The sequence below is a fragment of the Zeus faber genome (genome assembly GCF_960531495.2).
Source record: "Zeus faber genome assembly, chromosome: 9".
In the NCBI taxonomy this organism is placed as follows: domain Eukaryota; kingdom Metazoa; phylum Chordata; class Actinopteri; order Zeiformes; family Zeidae; genus Zeus; species Zeus faber.
Genome location: NC_137197.1, coordinates 13,281,948 through 13,294,447, shown reverse-complemented (window position 1 = coordinate 13,294,447; position 12,500 = coordinate 13,281,948). Strand labels below are relative to the sequence as shown.

Here is a 12,500-nt window from a genome sequence, read left to right as displayed (position 1 = left end):
TATTTACAGCGTAGCTTGTCCCTCCAGGCGGGAAAAATCTACGGTCTTAATGACAGACAACAGATAGTGTGCGTGTGCGTGTGTGTGTGTGCGTGTGTGTGGGTGTGTGTGTGTATGTGTGTGTGCGTCTCATCATGCGTTGAGTTACGATATCACCTCTAGCAGATCAGAAGGAGAGGGGGTTGCGGTCGGGGCAAACGTGAATCCAAATGAAAAATCCATTTTGAAATAGGCGATGAGGCTGGCAGCCGCGACCCGCGAATAAAGGGGAATTCATTTGTGTTCGAGCCTTAATAGATTTGTGTAGTCGACGCAGACGTCAGGGTCCTTTTTTTTTTTTCTAAAACAGGGGAACGGGGTAAGAGGATCTGCTGGGGCGATGGGGTCGAGCGAAGACGGGGAACCCGGCGACGAGACGCCTCGAAAAAACAACAACGGGATAGTGACGGCGTCGGTACAGGAACGTGGAAGAGGAAATACCGCAGGTCACGACCGAGGAAACACTCGTCAGTTCTGTGATCGCCCTCAGCTGCTACGTGGGAAAAGTGCGAGGCGCGGCTGCCAGCTCGGAAGAGAAAACCCCCCCCCTCGCACCCCGACACACACACACACACACACACTCAAAACTGATGCATGTGCTTGGCATTTAAGCTCATCTCACTTGTTTTGCTGTGTGCATCACCGGCTGTTATTGAAGATTACGGCGTTAATTGTATCCTTGATCGTTGAATAGTTGCTTTTGTTTTTCACTCAAATTAAGAGAATTACAGATAAAAGCTTCCCCGGTGGGCCGATAGTTTTGGCTGTGATTTTATTTATTTTCACTAATGCGCATTTTTTAAAAGCACTTTCCATTTGCTGTACGGCCCATAATTCGGATTAAAATGTCTTCGGAACAAAAAGGTAAAAGGGTGCATTGATGCCTGAGCACGTCACAAAACTAATTTGACGGCATAAACGGTTGAGATGTATTGGAGACACATTTGTGTTACAACACCGATTTTTTTACACAATGCCATCCATTCAAATAAAAGTAAGACAGCTGCTTGTCTAAAACTTGATGGGAGGATTGAATTCGTTTCAAGCGATAATTGGCCCCTGTTTAACACCGTGAATGATGCAAAGTGACACTACACTGTGAGCTGTTTATTTAACTGGTTGCCTGCAACCGGTTTTATATTTTAGCATATTTTAAAGTCAGGTCTGCTCACCAAAGCTTTAAAGCACAATAGTCCACGCCGCGCTGCCTGCCAGCCTGCCGACGCACACATCATCCAATATCTGTGGGACCCCCATCGGTCGAGCGATGATAGAACTTTCGCGGGTTGGAGAGTATTACACTTCCACTGGAACAAACGTCCAAAGTCTCTGCTTTAAGGAACCGTAGCTCAAAAGATTCACACTTAGAGCCCGGCTAATCTCCCATTTAATCTAAAGCTCCCATATATAGAAGTCGCGTTATCATTCTTTTAAAAGGCGAAAAACTGGAAGATCAGCTTAAATTTTTATTCATAAACTCACTATCTCAGGACAACTGGATCAATATATAAGAAAATGTACTCCGTTTCGTGCTACATTTTCACTATAAGATGGAGATTTCAAAGTAGAGCCTGTGATGTAAAGGTGCATAATACACCAGTTGAAAATAGTCGACACTAAATTGATTGATCACTTCGATGTTCAGGGCTTTTAACGTGGTCTCATAGACCTCAGACCACACCAGATTTTGCCATCCAGACCAACCAGCCGAGGTTTTGCTGCCCGCCCAAAGAAATGACTTGTCGCCTCCGGGACGTGAGGTTCCCGTGACGTTCTTCTGCTCCCATACGATATTTGTACAGGAAGTATCTCCGACTTTGCAAAACGCCGACAAAACTCTTCTGCGCTGTTCGTCCATCTTACCAGACTATGCGGCCTCATCTGTATGTTCGCCTCGTAACTTTTGTCCATTTGCCCCCCCCCACTCCTCCCCCCGGGGCGCCGTGAGTGGAATATTGAGCTGTGATTTGTGAGTCGCATGCGGTTTCTGTTTCCCATGTAAAAAGCTCTTTATTGTTATCGGTTCAGGAGTAGATGAGTGACCCACCGTTTCAAAACGAGTGAGCCAAATGTTGCCGTAGAATGTAGATTTTTCAAGCACAGGGAAATCCTAATTTTAAACATAAAGCTGTGCAAAATAACCAACTGTGTTGACTTTGACTCAATTTGATGTAATAGTCAAGAATTTAAGAATTTTTTGTGAAGTGGCCTGGACAGCGTGACCGAACACACTGAATGCAATACAGGTGTAGGGTTTGATACCAGGAAATTATACTAGTCCTATCCCCCAGGTGTGTGTGTGTGTGTGTGTGTGTGTGTGTGTGTGTGTGTGTGTGTGTGTGTGTGTGTGTGTGTGTGTGTGTGTGTGTGCGTGTGTGCGTGTGTGCGTGCGTGTGTGTGTGTGTATATAAAATGATGTGCTGTAAGGGACACTTTCACTGTAGGCTTGTTTCTGACAGGCAACAACATTACGAGACTAAAAATATGCTCCAGTGATCACAAGTCCAGAGGGCATTTTCTTTTTTAATAACATTGCCATGGAAATAAGCAATGTTTCTTATCTGAAAAGGGCAATGGAAACGTTGAAAGACTTAATGCGATAGCTGCAGTAGCTGCAAATGCTTTCATAAGGATCTGTGTCTACAGGCCATAAACAAGTGTTGGATCCAGTCATGGACCCAGATGCAGAGTTTTCCCAAAACAATATAATCAACAATTAAAGGCAAGCTTTCCCATGATGCACCAGCCACCGCCACAGAGCTGCTTCTCAACGTTGATCCTATTATGTTGTACGTCCACTTTTTATCATTTCATATCAACATAGAAGTGCCAGTCAAACTTATGGGTCCCAAGAATGACACCAAAGTGCTGTCCAGAGCAGTTGAATGTTGTGAAATTGGTGTGTTGCTGGGACTGGAGCACCTCTTTGGAAAAAGTTAATGTCAGCTTCAAGCAACTTCTACTGTTCAATATGTTTGCATACAATCCCCCGTCTCTGCTTCAATCTTCAAGTTACAGTTTTACAAGATGCGCAGACGTAGTGATGATATAAAAATGTGATTTGATGAATCTAGTAACTGGTCTAAGTGTTTGGTTGCTCAGCATTACAATGGGGTAATACAAAGTTATGAAGCAAATACTTCATTTTGATGATTCAACACTGATTTGAAGCCGATAAGCCAGCGTGGATTTAGTCTCTTTACTGCTTTGAGTGAGAACCCAAATCCATGCCAGATGCTTAAATGTGGAGACAAAACATCAACTTTGTCATCTCAAAATACCTAAATATTTGGGATGTTTATTCACCAAACTTTGCAAGTCGTATAACAAAACGTCAAAGCGTCGATAAGAACACATTTTGAGAAACCAAGGGCAACTCCACGGTTCTTGTCATATTTGTCCCTATTCTGTTCTTCTGGAGGAGAGACATGAATCAAGGGGGAGACGGAGAGGAAAAACAGGCGCCAAAAGCAGGAGGAATCTGAGAGCTCAACCCAGGAGTATCCCGGACCTTCGTGTATGAGCATGTATTCACTCTCGTCAAAACGTTAGACAGGAACATTTGCGCGTGTGTGTGCGTGTGTGTGTGTGTGTGTGTGTGTGTGTGTGTGTGTGTGTGTGTGTGTGTGCACTGTGAAGTAGATAACATCACACATGGGGCCAAAGATGTGTGTGTAAGTGCGTCGCCGTATCAAAGTGTTTCCAATTAACAGTTAAGAGAGTGCACTAAAAATATTCCTCTGAGTGATGTCGGCATTTGAGCCTCGTTTCTTTTCGTCACTACACCACGTTCCAAATTATTATGCAAATGAAATTTTTCTCTGATTTTCCTAAATAGTCAATGCAAATGATAGTCAGTATAATTTTCAAGTCATCAACCGTTAGGGTAAAATTCGAATGTTATTGAACAAACCTCCCAATGATAACAGTATTTTTTTCAAAAATAAAAAACTCAAAATGCACTGTTCCAAATTATTATGCACAACAGAGTTTCAAAACATTTTAAAGGTTGTAAAGAACTGAAAATGGTCATTTGTTGAATTTGCAGCATTAGGAGGTCATATTTACTGAAGTCAAAAGCAATTTCAATCAAAAACATCTTAACAGGCCCCTTCTTTGATATCACCTTCACAATTCTTGCATCCATTTAACTTGAGAGTTTTTGGAGAGTTTCTGCTTGAATTTCTTTGCAGGATGTCAGAATAGCCTCCCAGAGCTGCTGTTTTGAGGCAAACTGCCTCCCACCCTCATAGATCTTTTGCTTGAGGATGCTCCAAAGGTTCTCAATAGGGTCGAGATCAGTGGAGGATGAGGGCCACACCATGATTTTCTCTCCTTTTATGCCCAAAGCAGCCAATGACACAGAAGTATTCTTTGCAGCATGAGATGGTGCATTGGCATGCATGAAGATGATTTGAAGATGATGACTTCAGGATCCTAAAGGGGCCTACCAGCTCTCTCCCCATGAATCCGGGCCAAAACATGACTCCGCCACCTCCTTGCTGACGTCGCAGCCTTGTTGGGACATGGTGCCCATCCACCAACCACCCACTATTCCATCCATCTGGACCAACCAGGGTTGCACGGCACTCATCAGTAAACAAGACTGTTTGAAAATGAGTCTTCATGTATTTCTGGGCCCACTGCAGCCGTTTCTGCTTGTGAGCATTGGTTAGGGGGGGCCCAATAGTAGGTTTATGCACAACTGCAAGCCTGTGGAGGATCCTACACCTTGAGGTTCGCGGGACACCAGAGGCACCAGCAGCTTCAAATACCTGCTTTGTAACGGCATTTTAGCAGCTGCTCTCTTCATCCCATGAATCTGTCCGGCAGAAACCTTCCTCATTATGCCTTTATCTACACCAACACGTCTGTGCTCTGAATCAGCCACAAATCACTTCACAGTACGATGATCACGTTTAAGTTTTCGTAAAAAATCGAATGTTTTCATACCTTGTCTAAGGCATTGCACTATTTGAGGCTTCTCGGCAGCAGAGAGATCCTTTTTCTTTCCCATGTTGCTTGAAACCTGTGGCTGCTTCATCACACCTGCTAATCCTTAATTGGGCTCACCTGGCAAACTAATTATCACAGGTGTCTGAGATTGATTCCAGTGATCCAAAGAGCCCTGAGACACAATACCATACATGAGGTTAATCGAAAAACAAAAAATGTGATGTTTATGACACTTAAATCCAATTTGCATAATAATTTGGAACATGGTGTAAATAACAAGGATGCAACGGTACAGTGGGCTCATGGTTCCGTATGTATAACAGTTTCTGCGCCACAATTTCGGTATCTTGATATTTAAGAACTTTTTTCTTTAATTAAAAAAGTAAAAAGGTGTAAAAAAAAAAAAAAAGGTTTTAAAGTAGTCTAACGCAACGCTAACACTACTATAACGCTCTGTGTGTATGACTGTGGGGAGGGGGAGAGACAGGGGTTCAACTTCATTGCTGGGTTGTTTAAAATTTGCACAAGTTCATCTGATTGGAGGGGAGGTGTCCAGGATAGTAGAAAATGTAAATATACATTTCCGTTAATATATATATATATATATATATATATATATAATATTTTAAAAGTGTTTCACAATAACAAATAAATAAAACCTGTACAATAGTTAATTATTTCTGTGTAGAACAGGTATAAACAGTATTTTTTACACGTAAAAAATAACAGTAAAATAATTTATTGAAATAAAACCTCAGTGTGTGTGTGCCTTCGTTTTGGTGAACCTGACGTGACAGTGCCTTTTCAGCCAGGGCACCTCCCGTCGAGAGAGGAGCATAGGCTATCTCTTACACGGAGGGGGAAACATTTGCCGGTGGCGGGAGACAGCAACTTAAACAAACAACACGACATAAAACGTTAAACTTGACAAAAAAAAAACCCCAAAAAAAACAGCGTCCCTTCATTCCTTCAAAAGAGCGGCTCAAAAGGAATTGGATCGTTCATGAACGACGTGGTGCGTGTGGAGTTGTTTGCACTCTTCACAAAAACATTTCTATGTCGTATTATTTTGTGTTTCTGTTAAAAAGGCTGAGTAGCCGCACGTAAGTGAGAAAAACAAAGGAGCAGCACATATGCTGCGCTGCTATCTTTCTATTCGTCCTTGTTCTGTTCTTAAATACGTGACTTGTTTTGCCTCTTCCCCACCATGTGCGCAGAGGGCGGTCAGAGCAATGGGACGCTAAACGCTGCCCTTGGATGCAGCCTTCATTGAGACCATGAAGGACGGCAGATGCTTGTCGAGCCACACACACACACACACACACACACACACACACACTCAAAAACCTGTTTCTCAATCAAGAACAACCTCACCCGCGGAGCGAGAGCGGCCTGCACCCAGCAGTGTGGTGTACTAACTTGTTAATCTGCGGCAGATTGGCCACTTTTCCAAAAGGCAGATAATCAGCCGCCTGCCCAGCCGTCAATAGTGGTTAATGCTTCATCAACAGTATTGATCCGTGAATTGAGAAGCATAGGCAGGATCTATAGACTCCCCAGATGAGAAACGAGTTTCTGTTGTGCATCAACAGAATCGTTATGAGCGTCTCCACCATCACAGGGTCGAGACCAGAAGACAGAATATAGGTTGGTTAGGGCTCAAGCTTCATTTTTTTAGCTTCTTTCCCGCTGATGGCTACTAAACCTTCGCGCTCTCGTTCTTCCCGTCGCCGTCCTTAATTCCCCTTCTCTGTTTCTGTCCATCTTCATCAAGTTCCGCCTTGCCACGTCTGCGCACGAATCCGGTCGGTGACTCACGAGGCGGTGACTCTCGAGTTGCATTGCTTCTTTTTTTTTTTCATGTTATTTACAAAGGCTCACGCACAACAATCTCCCCCCGCGCATTCACACCGAATTCATGTGCAAGCGTAAAAAAATAAAAAATTTGCATGCACTAGCACACAGACAAACACACTCACCGCAGCTCTTGGACATGTTAATCCATGTGCATTATTCTCTATAAGCCAGTAAATAGGGGAGCAGTGAGCCCAAAGGAATAGTGTGCTTTACTGGTGGAGATACATCAAAGAGTGACACACACACACACACACACACACACACACACACACACACACACACGCACGCACGCACGCACACACACACACACACACACACACACACAAGCACGCACGCACACAGAACGCACACATGGAACAACAAAGAGAGATTGATGACATCGGTGGATATGGCCGTGAACCCGGGACGGGAAAGTAAGCAGGAAAGCAACGAGGAGCAGGAATATTTCTATGATCCATTCACTCTTCCTGAATAGGGAAAGAACAGCCGGGAGCAGAAGCACGTTAGGTCAGAAGCAGAATTTCCCATTCACATTGGGAGCGGCGCTCGGCACCCGGAGCAAAGGAGTTAAGGATTAATTTAAAAGATCCATTCACCACGGCTGTGCAGATGGGGTGACGGCGGCGGCGGCGGCGGCAAAAAAAAAAAGAAAAAGGCACCACAGAGAACCAAGGGAAGGGAAGAGGAGGGAAAAGTACCAGTGGGAAAGGGCTCGGGCGGGAGTGGAGGGAAAAGAAAGAAGAGGGAGGAGAGAGGGAGGGAGAGGGAGAGAGAGGGAGAGAGGCTCTGCTGGTTATGTGTGCGTTATGTGTAAGCATATGGATGGTTCACACAGGAGAGTTTCATTATCTCAACACTCCTCTTATTTGTGTGTCTGTGGGTGTGTGTGTGCATGCGCGGGTGCGCGTGTGTCTGCGCGTGCATTCCTGCGTGAATAAAATAGGATAAAAAAGAGGGAGGAAGGGAGTAAGCAAAAGAAAGAGTACGAGCAAAACAGATTAAAAAAAAAAAAAATGGATACTTCCGTCCCCGATGCGCCGAGCCCCCACCGCAGCATCAGCCTCAGCTCTCTGCTGCTTTTGGACAAATTGCCATCGTGGGGGTTCATGATTTTGTTGATGCTGTGACGTCGCCAAAAGTGAGAAATACCTTGGTATCGGTAACTGGATAGGGAATATTTTGGGGGTGCTTTCGCAAGGTATTGCCACAAAGGAAATATCTGAGAAACCTTCTTTAGTAATGTGGATGTCCCGTCCAAGCAGGTGGAGGCTTGGACACTCTATGAAGTTCAAATAAATGGCATATATTGACTGTGATTCAGCCTTAAAGACAATATTTAACTATGTAACCGTAAGATCAGCAGAAGCCCAGAGGATATCTAGTCTCATACCCGATAACGATATTATATCTATTTATGGTCCAGTTAGCAGTGGCTGTGTACTGTCAATCTACCCGTAATAGGCATTCTCAAAAGTTGTCCATTTAAAATGGCTCTAATCCCCACAATGAACTCCTTGAGGAACCGCCGGGAGTTGGATTATGAGCGACCGTAACTACCTTCTCGTGCATTGGCTCCTTTCCAGCTATTTCTTCCAATGCGCTTCTTATTGATAAATGGAATGATTCATCCCCTTCACTCTGCCTCTTTTTACGGGCGCAGTGATTTGTTGCGTCCTGCACACGGCTGCAGCGTGTACTCCAGGCAGGGTTTGACAACATTTGCCTCTTTTCAGTTCACCACAGATGACGGATTGCCTCAAATGTGACAAAGTACATGCAGTGCGTAGCATTTGCCGAAATTTGTGCGCATGACTGTGTGAGTTAGAATTACTATTTCTCTCGAGGTGATTTTCTACCCCGTCCGTTAATCTTTGCTTTGGCTGCTGTTGAAACCTAGTATAGAATCTTAAATGGAAATAAAATGTCTAAGTTCATAATAGCGACGAGTAAAATGCCATTAATTGGATCCTGAATAATGTTTGACACCATTGTCACTCTAGACAAGTCTCATTTCTGTTCCTTCTCAAGAGGCTTCCGTTCACAGCCTTGAACCTTCGGAGGAATATTGATTTCACAACATCATGGTTATGACATCGCGGTGAAACACAGTGTCATATTCGACTGATGACACCGCCTGGTTCCCGCTCGAAACAGTGAACCGCTGACGCAGGTGTGTCAGGTGGTTTTATTTTTTAAGGGGGGGGGGGGCAGGGTAGGAACGACATTACTGTTTATTGGAGGGAAATCTTATTTGTATGTCAGCCCAAACCAATCCGCTGCAAGACTGTATACTGTTATGAATATTTGGACTTTTCTTTTCCTTTTTCTGTGTGACAGTTTGCATATCACATTTTCTTTTGTAAGGTATTTAAGAATCAATTAAAAAAAGGCAGTTTGTCAGAAAATCCAAAGTTACTCAGCCGTCGATGCAAACAGGAAGTTGATCATGTCATCCATTGGCATGTGGGGCTACAACACCAGTGTTCTTCTCCTGTCACGTTTAATTGCAAATCTTTGCTCTTTTCCCTTTAACCGCCCCGGCATCCAGGTCCTGGTTAGAAGCCACATCGCTTTAACGCCCGGCGGTTTAACACTGAGCTTAATCACCTCCTTTATGTGGTTCACCTTAAGTGCCAATAAATTAAAGTAATAAACTTATGTGGAAACAAACTCGTTAAAGGAAACTGGATCAAGCAAGTGATCTTTTGTCAGTTGTCTCTTAAACACGCATGCGCACACACACACACACACACACACACACACACACACACACACACACACACACACACACCACACACACACACCACAAACAAACACACACACGGTTAGACACACACACACACACACACGCACGCGCACACACACACACACACACACACACACACACACACACACACACACACACACACACGCACACACGTTTAAAAGGAATGAGAGAACAAAGGCCATGACTTCTTGTTTTATAGAGCCAGCTAGAATTTCTTTTCCGGATCATGTCGAGTAGAGACAGCACCATAACATTTTTGAATGACTTTTCTTTTTTTTTGAATGTTAATTTTAATAGCGCATTCGGCTTATGAGGACACAAAATGAGTCCTGACGATCCCAATGTCTTATTAATGCGGTCGGATATTCAGGTGTGTTGTCCTTTCAAACTAATCTCTCTCTCACACACACACACACACAGACACACACACACACACACACACACAAACACACGCACGCACGCACACAGGCGCGCACCCACACACAGCCTCCAATGGTGTAGCTTGTGCACAAATTGTGACTTTCTAGCAAAAGTAAATAACCAAGACCTCTTGAGAGTCCTTGAGCACAGCACACCCACGAAGACACACTTGAGTCTGTCAAGTTCCTATACCAGAAAAAAAAACAACTAAAAAACACAAATAAACATGCACACATATTTGCACAAAAGCCTTGGTTACGCAACTTTCTGCCGGAATAGGTTAAACGCTTAACAGACTTAAAAATGCACAGGGTGGAAACACATCACAAAACCGTGCCCTTGCTCTCTCCCTGTGAGGCTGTTGACGGAGGTAATTAAAGGTCTGATTGGGCGTTGGAAAGTTCAACACCCAGACTGCCTCGCTGAAAGATAAGCAGGGGCCACGTAATCCCACAGTGCGGCGTCATCCCGTCCACACACACTGGAGCTGAGCAGAAAACGATGTCTGAATAAATTGCCTGCCGTCACCGTCGCTGTCTGCCTAATACAAGCCTTGCATGTGGCCGGCTACGATTAATGATCTAAACACGAACACACTATTCCACTCCCCCACCCAGCATCACTCTGGGGGTCAACCTTCTTAATCATATGACCAAACTGCTTGCATTGAACTATCAAGTGTGAGTGCCCAAGGAAAAACGAGGGTTGGGTTGAAAAAAAATGTATATGATACTGATAGCTCTCAACTCATTTGCGCTCTCTGTATTGTATGCAGCAACATAAACACTCCGACTCAACTCAAGATTGGTGGAAAATCAAATGCATCTATGAGCCGGAGACCATCTGCTCAAAATGTTCCTGCACTTGATAAAAATGGAAGCTTATTGACTGCTGGTACTTTAGTACTTTATAAGAAATACTGCAGGACACATAAAGAAAAATCACAAAGCAATGGATCTCAATTGTAAAAAGACTAACTGCAAGTGGAAAAATGATCACTGTGGACCTCATTTTAGCACCAATATTTTGCTCCTGCAGAATAGCAAAGTAGAAGACTATTGAAGCCATTGAAGGAAATTGGCAGCAGCTTATGTCGTTGCTCTGACAGCCCATGCAGAGCAACACAGAGCGCCCCAACTGTGACAGCCCATTTCATAAACGAAGGCCGGGAAATTAAAAATGTCATCCCTCAGACACGGCAACGTTTATTTTATGAACCAAATTGCTCTTTTTCTGAATAGCTGTAAATGTAGTTTATTGTAGCGTGTGAGTTGTTCGCACATACATATGTCGTGCATATTTACGCAGATACACAATCTTATCGATGCCATAGAAGGCCTAGGCACAAAAACAAACAAACAAACAAAGAAAACTAAAATGTTTTGATTCGGCTCGAGGGCAACGAGGCAGCAGACAGATCGCATTACCCACACACCCTAGCAGTGCATACATCTCGGGATCCCTCCCAAACTTCCAGGTCAAGAGAGAGTTAAGGAGCTCATCTCCCCAACGACAGGCCGGGAGGGTGAAAGATGAGCTGTCAACTTCAGAAAGATGGAGAAGGACACGCGGAGCGACCGTTCCGCTCCGCCGTGTTCCACCGAGGCCCCATTTCAACTACCCTCTGCAACTATGAGGAAGCCGATTACTCTGAGACATCATTAACCTTTTTGTCGCAATGGAGAGAGGTATAGGGGCTTACAAATGGCAATGGATGGATGAGGAAAATGTTCCATTTAAGCACATGTTCTCGGCCATATCGTCCCTTGTGTCATTTCAAACTTTGGGTTGAGACCGGCTGGAGGATCTGGCAGACGTTTTTAAATGCATCTTGATTTGCATCAATACAAACAGTAATATAAACAATACAGTAGTTAGAGAGTAGCACGGGTGACGCTGCAAAATCGTATAAGGTTTTATCCCCAAACAACAACAACAACAACAACAATCACTTACATGCGTTAGTGACAGCGAAGCTGTTGGCGGTCTCGATGTTGTCCACGTGTGGCACCAAGTTAAAGGGCGCTTCCGTAGCATTGGGGCTGGTGTTGTGAAGAAAGATAGCGAGACGGAAAGCTGTGTACTCCTGATCTGTATTCCTGATGAACAACCCACCTGAGGAGAGAGAGAGAGAGAGAGAGAGAGAGAGAGAGAGAGAGAGAGAGGGAGAGGGAGAGAAGATAAAGTGATGGAGAAGGGGGAAAGAGAGAGAGAGAGGAAGAGAGGCGAGGTAGAGAGGGAGAGAGGGAGGGAGGAAGAGGTGAAGAGGCAGAGGGAGAGAGGCAGAGAGAGAGGAAGAGAGAGGTGAGGGGCGGGTAAAAGACAGAGAGAGAGAGAGAGAGAGGAGATGAAAAAGGCGACAGGAAGAGTTTTGGAGGGAGAACAGAGGGAGAGGAGGAAAAGAGTTAGCGGCGTCTTCATTATAACCCGGTCACAAAAGATCATTTGTCTTTCTGGTACA

General features: G+C 44.3%; 1 protein-coding gene across 2 annotated transcripts in view; it reads right to left on the bottom strand.

Moving 5' to 3' along the window:
* gria4a (glutamate receptor, ionotropic, AMPA 4a) overlaps positions 1-12,500 on the bottom strand; it is a gene marked incomplete at both ends in the record, with an annotated part of 94,065 nt that overhangs the window by 78,180 nt on the left and 3,385 nt on the right. For both annotated transcript variants that reach the window (XM_080007231.1, XM_080007230.1), the window contains one exon: positions 11,996-12,154. In XM_080007231.1, the coding sequence (XP_079863357.1) occupies positions 11,996-12,154 (159 nt within the window). The remainder of the gene's footprint in view (positions 1-11,995; positions 12,155-12,500) is intronic.